Source organism: Micromesistius poutassou (assembly GCF_964030765.1).
Source record: "Micromesistius poutassou genome assembly, chromosome: 17".
Taxonomy (NCBI): Eukaryota; Metazoa; Chordata; class Actinopteri; order Gadiformes; family Gadidae; genus Micromesistius; species Micromesistius poutassou.
Window position 1 is genome coordinate 10,779,256 of NC_140287.1, and position 17,756 is coordinate 10,797,011.

The window sequence follows — 17,756 nt, forward strand, 5'->3', positions numbered from 1 at the left end:
TGGCACGTGGGGGGCGGGGCAACGCTTACTCGGTCAGTAGTGGGGGCTACTGACTTGATGGATATGATCGTCATTTCTCGCTTGCATAACTCTAAAACATTACTTTCTCCACTGTTGTATATTATAGTTATGGTAAAGGGATATATCGTAATCACAAAGGTGAGCAGCACATACAGCCCCTACTAGCCCCTACTTGAATTTAATTGAATTACTATACAGTAACATTTACATATATATGTTTTGATGGCGTGTGTGGCATCCACTTTGAGATCAATATCATAGACAGCCTAGCAGGGCTGGAGTTCAGAGGTGAAGAGATGCAGGCCTACTTTGGAAAGAAAGCAGGAGTCCTTTTGCCTGTATGTAAAGTCCTGTGGATTTGACTAAAACCCTTCAACAGTGTTTACTGCAGTGGGCTGAGGGTGTGGACCCGTCTACCACAACACTGACCCTCGATCAACACTCTGCAGGGAGTCTCCTCATCACATCGCACAGGCCGTGGCTACACGTCCCTCAATACTGCATCTCTGGCTCCTAAAATACTTTGGTCAATATTAACACATGCGCTGAGCTAACATTATTCAAGCTAGTAATGTGTTCAAAATGTTTAGTCCCACATTGAGCCCAAATAAGAAGAATTATTATTCCAGTACTGTAGTAAGTACTACTCTTGTTAACATTTTCCGTCATACTTTTCGGAGTTAATCGAAAAAAGTTTTGAAATCTCTTCTTTAACTGCCGATTCTGATGAGTTTGGACGACAACAAAAAGACAAACGAAGACAAACGGTGTGTCTGGCGACAGCAGGAATGTCTTTTTAATCCCACGTTTGGTAGAGCTAGAGCCATTGTCTTGTTACCCATCTATTCTGGAATAAGACATATAGTGTACCAGTAAAGGGTACCACTGGTCCAGTGGTACCAGTGTCATCACTGGTTCAGTGGTATCAGCGTTATCAGCGTTGTGAGCCCTGGTTACCTCCTCCTCCGTCTGGCGAGCTCAGCACGTTGAGGGCGAACAGCATGGCGTTGGAGAAGGTGGTGGCCTCCTCCTTGCTGGCGAAGTTCAGGCCGTACACCTGGCGTGCGTCCCGCCACTGGTGGAAGGTGGGCGTGGCCTGGTTGTACTTGAGGCCTTTGACGATGGAGTAGTTGATGACCACCTGAAACGGAGACGGAGGAGAGGGGAGATCATGAGACGGAGAGGAGAGGGACCACCATGAGACCATCTGCGGCCCTGCAACCCAACGTGGAGCCTGGGTTTTTCTCTCTCATGTTTCATTCAAAATCAAACCCGTACTGAACTGACACGGCACAACAAAGTTTAGTGACACACAAACTCACACTCACACATATACATATTTCATATTTATTTTCACTTAAAGAGCTTAATAATGCCATAGCATTTGAATAGTTCAGTGACACCTGAACTTTGGGATAAGGTCACAGACATAAATGATTGAGGGAAAGCATTTCACCAATGTTACCGTCACTCTCTCACTTATCTATAACACCACGGTGTGTCTGGATGTGTGGAGCTCCGTCTGGCAAGCGGTTGATGTTGATGTCCGTGTCAGAGAGAGAGTTAATCTTCTAGGACACATATATAACGCTACGGTGTGGCACATCTCATATCCATCACTTATTATAAGGCTTCGTCACAACGATGGTACTAAATATTTATCAGAAATGGGTCGTAGCCATGGAGACAACACACCGCCCTCCTTCCTACAACTCTAAGCCCAAAACACAGTTTCCTAAAAACGCATTCTCTCTAGCGCTGTTTGTCTGTTCTGGGCTGATGTAGAAACATGGTGGTGCAAAATGGCGGCCTCCGTGGAAGAGGACCCGCTACCCATCGATATAAATGGATCAAACTAAGGTAACAAAAACACCACAGTTCTTATTTTCATGGGATTATACACTCATTAAAACATACTTAAGTTAGTTATATTCCATTTATGCCAAGTATGTTCCACTAGATGCCACTCAACTCTACAGAGACTGGACCTTTAATGTAAATGAATCACGGCCTTGGATGTCTTCCAACTGCTGTAGTTTCACAATGACTGCCGGCTTTGTTTAGAGACGTAGGTAAGCCTGCAGTCTTCCTTTGCTAATCAAATGCAGTCAAATTGAGTGTCCCTCAAAGAGTCCTTGCGGTCACCTTTAGGGCAGGTACGTACAGTATATGTCCATTTATTTTAAGATGGGGCAGCAGTGGCTCAAGAGGTAGAGCGGGTGTGTCGAGGTTCCTGAGCAAGACACCTCACCCTAACTACTCCTGAAGAGCTGGCTGTCGCCTGACACTGCCGTCGGTGTGTGAATGTGTGTATGAATGGTTGAATGTCGGACAATAATTGTACAGCGCTTTGAGTGGCCACTGTTTAGAGAAGCGCTATATAAATGTAGTCTTTACCATTTACCAGATGTAAAAACGTTTGTATCAAAAATGTTCACTCCATTCTTTGACCCCCAGATATGTCCACGATGTTCACCCACAAGGCAATTCCACATCATCATCATCATCTCCTGAGACATCAGCTTTGTCTCCTGAGAACAGAGCCTCCTCAAAAAGGCTCCATTCTCTCTAAAGGAAGCTGACACAAACCAACACTTTGCTCGCTCTCTCCTACCTGCTGGTCCTGCAGCTTGACACCCACTACCCTGAAGGTGTTGTTGGTGGTGTTGTGGTAGATGTTGATGCGGCTGAAGCCCTGTTGCCCGGGCTTGATGGGGACCCACTTCTTGCTGGCGTCATCGTACACCATGACGGAGGCCCGGGCCTGGCAGATGCTCTGCTCACTGGGAGGAGGGGAGGAGAACGAGACACGGGGTTAGAGCAGTGGTTCTCAAATGGGGGTTCAAATTAAAAAAAGAAAGTTTACATTTTGAAAGCTAGACAATATAAAATTTAGAAAATGGACGAGCGGTTGAAACTTTAATCTGACAACAGAATCGGTGAAAAAGAAAGCGCATCCAGAAACACCAAAATGTTGTAAGGGAAGAATATATTTGAATGGGATTCACCTCTACATGCTCTTGATAATACGAATGGTACGGTGCGAATCAGAACAGACGTACAACTACTACTGTGTGGTTAGCTGGTGAGTTCACGGGGCGAGATAGTGACCACACCTTTTCTAAACGTTATTAGCACAACTCCAACCGCATTCACAACAATATGAGTGGATTCACAGGATCCCAACTACCACATCATCAGCGTTTGCTCGTGGGCAGAGAGGAGACCGCCTCCTCTTCATGAAACCACCAGAACCTAAGTCCTTTGAGGGATAATAACAATGTTTCCACTATAGAAATATGACAGCCAGCGCCCATCGAGAGGGCGGGGCAGCCATCTTGAAACCGTGGAAACTAGCCTACTGCAAAAGCCTCAACGTTAGACCACGCCCCGCCCCCTTCCCCGCAGGCCTTTAGTGTGGCATTCAAGATCCACACCGCTGAGCGTTCTGAGAGCCAGCGACCACATGGGTGTGTGTGGACCTTCTGGGTAATAACACGGTGGGTAATCACATGGTGTGTGATCAAGTGTCTCATCAACAAACTGATTGAGGGCTACATGCTGAGAAGTGCAGACAGCAAGAGCGCACACACACACACACACACACACACACACACACACACACACACACACACACACACACACACACACACACACACACACACACACACACACACACACACACACACACACACACACACACACACACACTTCTACAAATAACTACAAAGGGAAATCTTCCCCCTGAACACGAAGAGATCATTTTGGACACTTAATTACAGGGTTCAGTTCAACTGCGATTAACTAAGTTCATCACAGATGAGTTCTCAAAAGGTGCAATTATCCTCCCTGTGAACGCAGCTCAGGGACCATGTGAATGAAGGGACCGCGATGTGTTGGAGGCGTGGCTTCCTGAAGCCCAGGAAGCCACGCTCCAGTGTTCGCTGGAGGGCTAGCAGCTGCAGGATGGCTAACATCCAAAGCGAGCCTCATGTCAGCCAACATGAGGCTCGCTTTGTGGAAGCTGTGAAGTCCTTTACTCATTGTCACCTTCAACACCTCTAGGGGTCAAGCTCCCTGTCAGCCCTCCAGCACCGTGCACATTTGGCCAGCACTGTGCACGTTTCGCCAGCACCGCGCACGTGTAGCCAGCACCGCGCACACGTAGCCAGCACCGCGCACACTTAGCCAGCACCGGGCACACTTAGCCAGCACCGGGCACACTTAGCCAGCACCGGGCACACTTAGCCAGCACCGTGAGACGGAGCCTGCTTATGGCCTGGCAGAGGTCTGCCGAGGTATGTCAGCAGGGTGACGGTTGGGCGGTGTTGTGAGGGTGAGACATGAGTTATTTATACAGGTCTTGGTCACGGGGACCCGGTGTCTGTCAACAAGCTTCACTGTTCTATCTTTACATTCGCTGTTCAGAAATGCGAAAGATTCAAGGTCGAAAATAAACCTGGCAGACTGACTATCCTCAGCCCGACAAGAAGGCCCTCTGCTCTTATGGATCCTGTTTGGATAGCGCCTCTACATCAGCACGATGAGCACATGAATATGAACACCATGGAGGGGCTGATCCCACGCAGTAGACCAGTGATGTCACCAGTCCCCCAGGCTGGTCATGGGGGAGAGGGGCGGAGTCTCCAAGGCCCAGAGGACAATGCTAACATTCAAATGATCACAAGTGTTCTCTCCCCGTCTCTGGATCTCTCTCCTCCTCCTCCTGTCCTCCTGTCCCTCCATCTGTCCCCCCCCCATGGGGCAGGACCCCCTGGCCCCCCCGGTCTGACACAGTCCCAGTGAGTGGTCTTTACCGCCCCGGGTCAGTGGCGCCCCGGGCTTCACTCCCTGCTCACGTTATATTGGCTACAAGGCCCGTAGAGAGAGTGATGATTGGACAGCAGACAACATGTAAGCTGGGCTAACATGGTGTAAACGCACCGTCTGCAGAATGGGCGACCATGTTGATAGGGTTGAGTGTTGCTGTCACCAGCCCCCAGCTACATGCGTTAGCATGTAGCTTCCTCTCAAACACGTCCCAAGTGCCTGCTCCATCAGTGACAGGGTTCCTTGTATTGCGATATCATCCCAACAGCCGTTCTATTGAACCAGGCATTTGCATGTGCAATAATCACATTTTACTCCGCCAAAGGCCATCTTATGTAATTGAAGAGATGTTAAAAACACTGACACCAGAATATTGGTCTGCCGTTGAGCATTACATTAGATAAAACCATAGGAACTGATACAGGATGTCTAAAACATGCTCATTCTACATGAAGGTTGAATGCCTGTTTAGGTAAACAGGCATTCTAAACTTCACTATTCAATCCAGAATGGATTTAGGAAGCCTCAGAATCTGGCAGAGGAGCCATATCACTAAACTAGTATTTCATACTGCTTCAGGGGAATATTCAGTGCTCTTTGAGCTGGCCTGGAGTAATGAATGCATATCATGTTACCATGACACACTGCCTTTGAAGCAGGAACAGCGTATTGTGGCTACATCATCTGACTGCAAGCTGAGAAGATCCAAAATCCATATTTTCTCGGCTGTCAGAAGAAGAATACATTGCTATTATTTCCTCATATTTCAGAGAAAAGGCGTCATATTTCAAAGTGCTACAGTCCTACTGTAGAGGTTCAGCCATGGTCAGGATCTACTGATGGAACGTCTTTCCAAAGTCTCCAAAACCACATGACAGATCTTCACAAGTGAGACCATCGTCACCACAGTCTGATGGCTCTTCTTACAAAAACAAGCCCTATTTCTGGACTGGTTTGGGGGCACAGAGCACCTAAAACAAGCCCTATTTGTGGACTGGTTTGGGGGCATAGAGCACCTAAAACAAGCCCTATTTCTGGACTGGTTTGGGGGTACAGAGTTACTAAAACAAGCCCTATTCCTGGCCCGGTTTGGGGGGTAATAAGCTAGCATGCTCCAGCTGCCACGGTAACGGTCTCCCTCCAGTATCAGGGAGAGTGGTGTGACGTGAGGCACATACTCGTACTCCACTGACATTATGCTTTTTCAACACATGCAGAGATGAAGAGCGCACGTTGCTACCCTTGTGGCCCTCAGTCAGGGCCTGAACCGTGGGCCACAGACATTTCCTTTCTGCTCTGTTCACCTGAGAACACCTCAAGTAGATCGGACCTCAGATAAGGTCAGCTCCGTTAAATTAAATGCCACGGAAAGCTCCATAGACACATCTGCTGCTCGAAACCCATGTTCAGGCCGTGTCAAAAGCGCTTAGTGTCTGTGAATGCTCAAATAGGGATAGAAAAATGTAATAAACTACAAGGGATTTAAAAACACCAAGGGATGTTTTAAAGCATGACAACATTGCAGAGGGTAAGGATAGGGTCTCTGAGTGCCACCTGAGAAGATGGACAGAGGATCCATACTCCATAGGTCACAAAATAACCTCCTAAGCTGACAGCTGGTTCAGCTCATAAAACCCCACGCCCCGAGGCTTACATGGGGGGCCCTGACCAGCCAGAGCGACTGGTGGTCTGACTGGAGGGTGTAGCGACTGGAGGGTGGAAGGGGAGTGAGGAGCATTGGAGAACGGTGGAGAGGGAGGAGAGGGAGACAGGGGGAGGAGAAGGACACAGGGGGAGGTAAAGTGACTACTGGCTTGTAGTCAAGACCCAGCATGGGGCCGTACAGGGAGAAGGTCAGGCTTCAGAATGGGATCACGGTTTGATGAACCGAGTCCTGCCGCAAGGGTTTCCGCCATGCAACTCATCCTTTCAGGCAAAAATAAAGAGGCAGTCAGCGTCAAACATAAAATGGAAAATGCATCTGGCTAATATCATCATCCTGTTTTCACCTACATTTCCGTCCTATAGCAGACTGCCGACTGCAGAGACGTGTTTAAAGATGCATGCCAGCCCCCCACTGCCCTCCTCATGAATAAGAGAGGACAGATTGTAGGTTACAACCTCATGAGACATGCACACATAATTACACATCAGCTTCCAGACCTTAAGGATCACCACACCTCCATCATAACACTGAGGACTGAAGGGATGCACATGGGATATTATTTATGCCATATAGTTCTGAAATAAATAGTGTTAAAAAATCTGAAAGTGTTCAATATCATCAGGCTATAATATCTTGCCTAAAGCAAGAGGTTAGCAAAAACAAATAGGGCAAATCACCATGCATTAATAGGACTGTTTGCAGGGTTTTTACATGCATAAATCACTTTAAATTACTGTGATATCTTGAACACGTTGTCATTTAGCTGAGAAATGTTAACATTCCGACTCAATCCATGGCTCAGAACAGCCTGTGGCGTCTAAGTGGAGATAATGGCTGTTCTTACAAAACCATTTCATTTGTACAATGTTTATTTATGATTATAACCAACATTGGGGTTTGATTACCTCACTCGTGTTAAGCTCACTGGAGGCACTAGATGAAGCAGGCTGCACTTCCCTTACCGGCCATAAGACAGGGGTCAGTATTGAGTAAGCACGTCTGACTCTTACACAAAGTGCTATTAACATACAATTACAAACCACTGTGGAATGAATAAATGACTGCCTTCATAAACATCTTTAGAATAACAATAGTATAACAAACAACAGCATGTAGCATAAAATGGGGATAGCTACAAAAAGTACAGCTATGTAATCAATATATTGGTTAACATACATAAGGGGGGCAGTGTGGACAGTTTGGAGGGGTGATTGATTTCATGTCGTACTCGTCTGACCTGGCATGTTGGGGCGGTAACGATTGCCTGGGACTGAACCAGGGTGATGGGTGATGTTAGCAGCCAGGGACCGGCCCAAAGACATAGTGTGAATATGGGTTAGGAGAAGGAGTGTGAGGAAGAGAGGAGACCTGAGGAGAGGTTCTGCTGCGTGAGCACTTTCCTGCAGGCTGGTGGTAGGCCAGGAGGAGAAAGGAGTACACACACACACACACAGTATTTTCTCCATCAGCAAAATCCATTAGCAGAATCTGTAGTGCTGGAGGCTCTTGTTTTGACCTGATACATACGCCTACGTGCGTGTGTGAGCGTGTCTGTGTGTGTGTGCGAGCATGTGTGTGTGTGTGAGCGAGTGCGTGTGTACAGTGTTGTAGGTTCTACTCAGTGAGTGTGTGTGTGAGTGTGTGTGTGTGAGTGTACAGTGTTGTAAGTTCTACTCTGTTGAATCCATTGTATTTTATTGTATATCTCTTGGCAATGCCTTCATGCAAACCAAACAGGAGATTCATAAGATGTACTTCAGAGAGCGCCTGAGCCACAGAAGTGAATCACCACGTGTCTCTGAGGTCAAACATGTTGGCCGACACTAAGAAGCCATTCCAGCTACGCGCGTTACATTGAATCATGATGCATACATCACCACACCATCACACACATCACTCAGATGCTGATTCATTCTAAAATTGTCATGGGATTCAATAGTTTAAACTGAAATAGCTTCCACTGACGGCTCCTGGCTCTGTAGGGCTGAGGTCTGGGGATGATAGGGCTGCAGGGGGCTGTGATGGATCTATAGATGGCACCCCCGGGGGGGGGAGGGGGGCACGCCCCAGTTGCCACGGTAATTGTTTACTATTTTAATGCCCCACAGAGTGGGCCTGCTGTGAGGCGGGCCTGCTCAGGGTCATGTGATAAGCTACCAACAGTGAACAGCTATGGTGACACCGCGGTGCACACAAGCGGTCGTGCAGAGATGCACAGAGTTCTGCGTGCATCTGCATACTGCTGCAACAACCAACAACTGAACATGAATCAAGACGAAGCAAGCGGTGATGAAGGACTTCTTGTTGAAGGAACCGAGAGTTGTATTGAAGTGCACCATAAATACACAAGCATACATACTTACACTTACCTTTCAATCATCTATTATAGCCATAATAACTCGTATGACTCCTTGCTATTTTTCCCTGTAATACCAACTTCCTGTTCTAGGAAAATGGGAACACCATATAATATACACATCCAAAAATAAAAGGGGAGTTATTTTTAGCTGGATTTCAATAACAGAGATGCGTGTTCAAACATGTGCACTTGCAAACACACAAATGAACGCTAAATGGCCCAAACTGTGTGTGCGTTTAGCTCACACACAGATTGGGGCAGGGCAGCGCCCTCCTCTGTGACAGACTACCAATGGATGTGTATGTATACAGGATATACAGTGCGTGTTCCTGTGCATTTGTCCATGTGTGTGAGTGTTTTTATGTACATGCCGGTGTGTGTGTGTGTGTGTGTGTGTGTGTGTGTGTGTGTGCATGAGTGTGAGTGTGTGTGTGCCTGTGTGTGCGTGTGTGTATGTGCGTAGGGGCGGGGGGAATGGGTCCAGACACTACCTGGATTAGAGGCCGAGCCTAGCAGACACGTCATCATTACCTCACCGGTCTTAAATCTAGATGAACTGGATTTAACTCTCACCAGCTAATCAGCTCCACGGGGAAAGACGGTTCAGACACAGAGCGAGCCAAGCAGCGCGGCGGAAGGGACTAAAAACAGTGCAGGCACACTAAGCACTGTGACCAGGAGGACAACCTCTCTGCTCCTACAAGACAGCACTGGGAGGTGTGGTGGAGTGAGGGGTTAGCAGTGGGAGGTGTGGTGCAGTGAGGGGTTAGCAGTGGGAGTTGACGGGTTAGCCGTGGGAGGTGTGGTGCACAGTGAGGGGTGAGCAGTGGGAGGTGTGGTGCAGTGAGGGGTGAGCAGTGGGAGGTGTGGTGCAGTGAGGGGTGAGCAGTGGGAGGTGTGGTGCAGTGATGAAGACAGCAGTGGGAGGTGTGGTGCAGTGAGGGGTGAGCAGTGGGAGGTGTGGTGCAGTGAGGGGTGAGCAGTGGGAGGTGTGGTGCAGTGAGGGGTGAGCAGTGGGAGGTGTGGTGCAGTGAGGGGTTAGCAGTGGGAGGTGTGGTGCAGTGAGGGGTGAGCAGTGGGAGGTGTGGTGCAGTGAGGGGTGAGCAGTGGGAGGTGTGGTGCAGTGAGGGGTGAGCAGTGGGAGGTGTGGTGCAGTGAGGGGTTAGCAGTGGGAGGTGTGGTGCAGTGAGGGGTGAGCAGTGGGAGGTGTGGTGCAGTGATGAAGACAGCAGTGGGAGGTGTGGTGCAGTGAGGGGTGAGCAGTGGGAGGTGTGGTGCAGTGAGGGGTGAGCAGTGGGAGGTGTGGTGCAGTGAGGGGTTAGCAGTGGGAGGTGTGGTGCAGGGAGGGGTTAGCAGCGGGAGTTGAAGGATTAGCAGTGGGAGTTGTGGTGCAGTGATGAAGACAGCAGTGAGAGGTGTGGTGCAGGGAGGGGTTAGCAGCGGGAGTTGTGGTGCAGTGATGAAGACAGCAGTGGGGCTTGAGGTGCAGTGAGGGTTGAGTCAGGCTGTGCGTGTGATGAAGCCCTGTGACTAAGAGGCCCAGTGAAGAAATACTTTATATCTGTTTTTGACAGAGTGGCGTTTGTTCATATGATGAATGGTAGGAGCGGTGCGTGAGCCCGGGGCTGGTGGACGTAGCGCCCTGCTGACGAGGCCAGAGGCACCGAGCAAACAGCGAGATGCAAGAAGCAAGAGGCAGGACACCGTAGGCCTGATGCCTCTCACTGGAGACGCATCATATCAGGGCATTACTTTGCATCATAGAATAATGCAACTTTGGAAATAAATAGGAATATATATCCAACGTTTGCCACTTTTCAAACTATAAATCGGAGCGTTTAAAGCTTCAAAGTGCCATGAATATCGCCCACATCCTGTTTCCCTTCACCTCTGACTTTAGGACTTTAGGTCCGGGACAGCGCTGGGCTGTGAGAGGCCCTCTGCCTCCTGGACGGATGACAATAAAAAAACGACAGTAGAAGCACTGCGCTGTACAGGCCAGCAGCGGTCCTGAATGGAGCTGCGGCAGCAGTAGGTCCTCCATTAATAGCGTCCCACTCAAGGTCTTATGTTCTCAGTGTCCTGCGTGCGGTGGGCAGGTCGCCCGATCTAATGACCCGTTAGAGGGGTTGGGATATCAGCGAGTCACTTCAGAAAGAAACGTTGACCTGTATTGCACTACTACCACTTTCCCTTTCCCTTTAATTCCCTTTCCTTTTTTTTCACCCAGGTGAGAGGTCTATTATCAGACCTTCAGATGGTCCATAGGTTATTATTTCCCAAACAGGGTATATATGGTATATATTTAAATAGTAAATTGAATACATTTATACAGCGCTTTTCTAACCAGGCCACTCAAAGCGCTTTACAATGTTGCCAAACATTCACCCATTCATGCACACATTCACACACCGACGGCGGTGTCAACCACGCAAGGCGACAGCCAGCTCGTCGGGAGCAATTAGGGTGAGGTGCCTTGCTCAGGGACACCTCAAGAGCTACATGCTTCCCTTATGTGGTTGTATGATATTTTGTAGTTTTTTTACACTATTATTTTGTGCTATTGTAGGCTATTACTCATGCCAAACACCTCACAGGTTCTTAGTTTCACACAAAACCCAACCTAATGTACTGTCTGAAAGCGTTTTATCTTTTCCTCTTTCCTCCAGAGTCAAGTGCATCTGCCAGAGGACAAGTGAGTGCGGGGCTCTAATGGGATAAAAAGCAGGAGCAGCTGGCTCAGGAAATATTCTCCCCATAATGTACAGATAAACCTTCATTGTCCTGCATGTTACATCACCGGGTTGGAACTGTTGAAAAGATGGCTCTCGAGGTCAGCTGACCCCAAAGCCCTGAGTGAGTGAGTGAGTGAGTGAGTGAGTGAGTGAGTGAGTGAGTGAGAGAGAGAGAGAGCTGGACCGAAAGGTTATGGTTTTAGCCAGAAGCCAAGTTCTCATTGAAAGTTCAGAGAATAAAACATGTAAAGGAGGCAGCGTGCCTATTCAAAGCATGCACAATACATGGAGCTCTGCGAGTTTAGAATACGATAATAATGCACAGTGCTGAGTGAAGGCTTCACACATCAGGCTATTTTCATCAGCTGCATCCTCTGAAGGTCTGAACGAAGAGCAGCTCACTGGAAGCACTGCAAAGAACTTTTGAACGTTTAATATCCTGTCACTCCCACGGGCCCGCCACGGGACAGAGTGGTACACTGAATAGAGGCACATGTGAACTGTAGACGTCCGTGCACACACACCGACACAGACATAGACACACACACACACCAGTCTCCCACAAAAACGTTTACAAATACATTTACACAATTCCTCATCCAAACAACAGTTTCTCTTGCTTTGATCAAGATAAGTATGAGCTAACATTGGCGATTCAGTTGTGATTAAACAATGATTTGGCCTGTGGATTACTTCTGTCACACACACCTTCTGAGAGGGAGACAGACTCAGACCAGAGATGGACACACATCAACCAAGATAGTCTCAGTTTGGTTCATAATCAGGGTACTATCGTCCATTTACAGCCCCTTTAATAAGACACCTTTAACCAAGAGGACACACACACACATACACACACAGACACTTGGACGACTGACCTGGCAGAGCTGTGATGAGTATAGAACAGTCCAGAGTCGCTGACGCTCTGTGGGAGGCAGTATCGGAGCATTTGCAGATGATGCACATCCATGTTTAAAGAACAAAGAAAACACCCAGAGCAGAGAGACAATCACCGGCGGTCCCTTCTTGTTCTGCTACACTGTCGCCGCTCGCAAAATCACCAGCCATTAGAAGATATAATCCTCCAGACAGAAGCCCATGGAATCGTTCAAGAGTGTCGACCCCACAAAAGAACCCAGAAAAACCTGGGGAAATAAAACCGTTGGTATCCACTTTGGATCGTAACGGAATCCGCTCTTCTAAGAGAGTGGAGAGTTTGATTTAAAGTGCATCTCTTGCACTTTATGGGAGAAAGAGACGAGGAGATCCACTCATCTACCCGGAAACAAAGGACTGACAGAGATGAAGTCATTGACCAGTCTGCTATCTGTCTGCATGACAGATGAGCGTGTATTACTGTGTGTGTGTGTGTGTGTGTGTGTGTGTGTGTGTGTGTGTGTGTGTGTGTGTGTGTGTGTGTGTGTGTGTGTGTGTGTGTGTGTGTGTGTGTAATATTGTTAGCCCCCTAAGGGAGATTACCTCATAGCTTCCAAAATCAAGCCCTGCCCCCCAACAACATTCTACTACACACCAACATATGTGCAATACACACACTGTTACCCTCCCACTGCTGCGCACACATTCACACAGAAATGCACACACTCTATGAAACAATAAATGGAGAGATAGCTGCTGTTAACAGAGTAGGGGGGCAGAATAGGGTTTCATGTCCCCCCCCCCCTTCAACCCGGCTGCCAGCTGTTGCCATGGTCACCCAGAGTTAAGCAGGGTTTGCCCTGATGAAAAGTGGGGTGCACTGTAATCTGGTCGTTTAGATTAGTGTGTGTGTGTGTGTGTGTGTGTGTGTGTGTGTGTGTGTGTGTGTGTGTGTGTGTGTGTGTGTGTGTGTGTGTGTGTGTGTGTGTGTGTGTGTGTGTGTGTGTGTGTGTGTGTGAAATAGCACCGGTGTCCACAGTGTAAAGTTAAAGCTAATTTTGGCTAAATCTGCTAAATCCTTCCACTGCAGTGGGATGCTAATTGAAACGGCATTGGTTTGATCAACTGATCCAATAAAAACAAGTTCAGCCTTTTAAGGATTAACCACAAAGACACACAGACACTTCCGAGAATCCAAAACACCGGGGTCAGGGTTTGGATTCTGACCCATGCGTTTGTGTTTAAGTACAAGACTCAGTAGAACCAAACGGCGCTGAAAGCATGCGGCTGGGAGTGATTGCCACTGTGAGGCTCCTAGTCAGCAGAACTAGGCTTATAGCGGGCTTCAGTAAACAGCCATTTAGTGTACAAGACTCCTGACATGTGCCAAGGAGATTTATCATTGGCTAACGTGTGATTCTGGCTCCACCGGAGAGGCGATGGACGAGCATGCTCGTCCTGTCCCAGCCCAGGACTGTCCCCATCTACGACCCTGTCTGATACTGCCCGATGCCCAGGGGGTTAGAAACATTCAAACATCCACGTTCAGAAATCACATCCAAACGAAATTGTTTAAGCCCCCTGGAATATTCTAGGTCAGATAATATTGATCAAAAATGTGTAATGGAACAATGTGTGATACATCCATCTATTATGGATCATTGGAATGATTCCCTGGCCAAACGTTTAAAATGAGTGGGTCAGCTCGGGAGTTCTGGCACAACGGACAGCTTGTCCAATAAAATATGTAGAAGACCAGGCCCTGATTTCAAACACCTCGTATACTCATTGAGATGTAAGTAAAGGCCAGATCAGTTCAGATCACCAGATCAGTTCACATCAGTTCACTTAATAAATGGCTTCTTATGGAGCCTTAGCTTCATCTTCATGCTATAGCTTGTTTTCAATAGCTGGCCTGCAGCCCGGGGGCGGGTCATTATGGGCCCATATGGTTAGACCTGCCCCACGCCCCCCGCCCCCCGCCCCCCCCCTCCACCACTTTAATCCGGATCTGTGTGGCCTCCGTAGACCTCCACACCGCAGGCGCCCCCCCCGCCCCCCTGGCCCCAGAGTATCGACACACTGCGCTTAGAGGGGGAGCAGCATGACCCGGTGCTACTGGCTGTGTGGGGGTCAGGGTACGAGGAAGCGGGTCCAGCTCACAATGATGTTACCTGTCAATCAGGGCATTGATCACTCTGGTCATAATCTATGATTTGTTCGGTCGATTAAATGTCCTAAACAACCAACAACAAACAACAAACAACAACCTAAACAAATTTCCTAACTTGTCTGTGACAAGTTACCAAACAACCATAGAGGTATCTCTTGAGTCGTTGTGCTTTTGTCTGACAAGGCGTAGAAGAAAAACAAAAGTGTTCACTTTGTCTTCTGACCCAGAGGAAAGAAAACAAATATTAGCTAAGTGGAGGAATGCTGGATGAAGGAGACTTAGTGGTTCTCCCAGAACAGGAACCATGACAACACTGTTTACCACCAGAGCTTCCAGGCAGGGAAACACAGAGAGAGAGTTTAATACTAGATTACCAGAGCATGAGTCAGTATCACTCTTTGATGCGGTCTACTGTACTCTATCCTGAAGCACATCTGAATCAGACTGCCAGCGAATCAACATGTCCCCGCTCACTAATCTGACAAGTCCACATTACCTCGAAACCCCTGATCTGTGCTGGAGAGTCCATGCTGCCATTCACAGATTAGCTCTCTCTCTCTCTCTCTCTCTCTCTCTCTCTCTCTCTCTCTCTCTCTCTCTCTCTCTCTCTCTCTCTCTCTCTCTCTCTCTCTCTCTCTCTCTCTCTCTCTCTCTCTCTCTCTCTCTCTCTCTCTCTCTCTCTCTCTCTCTCTCTCTCTCTCTCTCTCTCTCTCTCTCTCTCTCTCATCCAGAGCAGCTGAGCGGACACACAAGCTCGTTCACAATTTAACCAATCCGCCAACAGCTGGCGAGCGAGAGATTTGTGGGAAAGCAAGAGATGGAGAGAAAGTCAATCTCTCTCTCTCTCTCTCTCGAAACAGAAGTCAAAGACGCGCACACACACACACACACACACACACACACACACACACACACACACACACACACACACACACACACACACACACACACACACACACACACACACACACACACACACACACACACACACACAGCTAAACATCTAAACATGGCTCCGCTGTGCGGTGAGAAAAAGCTTTTAAACAGAGCCTGGAGACTCAGAAACCCTGGCAGGAGACGCAGGAACATAGCTTTCTCCCTCACTCGTCCCGCCACCCCCACCACCACCACACTTTCCACAGACCATTGCCTTCTAGCTCATAGAAGTCAGATGCGCAGAGAGGAAGGGAGCGGGGGCGAGAGAGCGAGAGTCAGGGAATAGGGAACAGGGAGAGACTGAGAGAAGTGGTCCGGGAACACAAGAGCTGCTCCTTACCCGAAGTCATCCAGGGAGTACATGTTGCCCTCCGCTCCGCTCTGGAGCTTAGGTTACAGCCGGACGGCTCCGTCAGATGGAAGCCAGAAGGTGTGATTATGGAGGAGAGGCATTAGCGAGGGTGGAGACAGCAGAAGGCATCGCGTCCAGCTCCCGTTCAGCGCAAGGGGAAATATTATCCTCTTTTCCTCACATGCTCGGAAAAACCCCAACCAGTGACGGAGCAGGCGGCCGGCGGTCGGCCCTGTTCACCAACGGGTAAATACAACAGACAAGTCAGAGCGATGGCGATTGAAAGGAGGAGAAGGAAGGAGGAAGGAGAGAGAGAGAGTGAAGCAGGAGGAGGGGGTAGGAGTGAGTTACAGAGACTGTGAGATAGAGAATCCGAGAGAGACCATGTGACCATTTCAGACCAGTTATCCTACTCTGGTCCAAGGAATGGACATCTGTCTCTCTGCCACTACTGAGCAGAACACAGGATAGAGAAGGTTTTACTCTGCCTTTACTTAAAACCCTCTATCCTGGAAAACCGTCACTCATATGCCTGTATCATGCAAGCACCTTCTTATCCTGTGAATTACTGAGCAGCATACAGGATAGAGAAGGTTTTACTCCAGTGCATGATAGTTTATCCAGCTATGGAGTGGTTGCACAGAACAGATAATGCTCCTGCTCTTGTGATAATCAGCGCTGACAGACGTAACTCTCCCACTGTTATCTCACGACCACGACGACTACAACGCAGCATTCCTCTCTTAATCGGAGGCACATTGAAGCCCGGAGATTCAGAGAGCCGTGTTGCTCTGTTTTACAGATCAACAGTTCCTTATATATCCAGTGTCACCCGCTATCGGGTCATCTTAGCGTTTCATTGGAGCCTGTTCCTGGTCCATCTGGCCTCAGCAAAGTTAACCCCATTAAGCTGCTTTGTGGCCGCAAGTCGCGGAGCAAACCAACAAAGAGCGTTCAGCCTCTTAAGAGCCGACCAGACTGGGCGTAGTTAGCCCACCTACAGGAGACATTCTACACTGAAAAATGAAGTGATTAGTCATCTAAACTAGTCTGGATGTAGGGTCAAGCGTTCTAGACACGGACGAATGTGATGCCATGAGCATGATCTAAATTCACCCCCCAGTCCAGACTGTTGTTCAGGATGTCCACGACGGACAGAGGAAAATGGTAGCAATATGATAACATCCAGAAAAGCCCAGGAATGCAGTAAGCAAAGACAGACAGTAGTTAACATGGTGTTGCAACAGCCTTTGACTTTCCAATGCTGAGGAGGAGCTTCTATCCCAGGGGGTATTAACGCAAGGAGTCCACTATCACACATGCCGCTTTCAGCTCTGCTACTAATCTGATTGACATGTTTTAGGGCCTATTGACCTCTTCTTATCTTACCCTTAAGGAGGGCAGGATTGAGAATATGATTTGAAAACCTCTCACTGTGTTTATGTAGTTATGTTAACAAGGTAAGCAAACACTGCTGTGCTGCTTTCCCAGGTGAGTCAGCAGCTCGGTGAGGCTCGGAGGACGGCCCAGAGCGATGGGGACTGAGGGGAGAGACGGCTGCAGAAGAGGAGACACACGCACTCCAACATAAGTTTATTAACCAGCCGACCAACACTCCACCACAGGGGAGACGTGACTCACTTCTAGTGGAGACAGAGCTGTTAATAGAACAGGTTATGAAACAAGGAGATGAGAAGAGAGAGACAGACATACAGACAGAGAAGGACTGTCTCCACATGATATGAGAGGTTCTAATGCTTCTGGTTGATTGTGTTACCACAGACATGAAACTTCTCCACATCACTTCT

General features: G+C 48.4%; 1 protein-coding gene across 2 annotated transcripts in view; it reads right to left on the bottom strand.

Moving 5' to 3' along the window:
• evla (Enah/Vasp-like a) overlaps nucleotides 1-17,756 on the bottom strand; it is a 31,676-nt gene that overhangs the window by 11,357 nt on the left and 2,563 nt on the right. Inside the window, exons 1-3 of one of the 2 annotated variants that reach the window (XM_084482520.1) lie at nucleotides 15,937-16,103; nucleotides 2,636-2,804; nucleotides 979-1,162 (exon numbers count right to left, since the gene is read on the bottom strand). In XM_084482520.1, the coding sequence (XP_084338646.1) occupies nucleotides 979-1,162; nucleotides 2,636-2,804; nucleotides 15,937-15,959 (376 nt within the window). In that variant the 5' untranslated portion in view covers nucleotides 15,960-16,103. Of the gene's footprint in view, nucleotides 1-978; nucleotides 1,163-2,635; nucleotides 2,805-15,936; nucleotides 16,104-17,756 lie in introns of those variants that run through there. The other variant, XM_084482521.1, reaches the window with a different exon arrangement.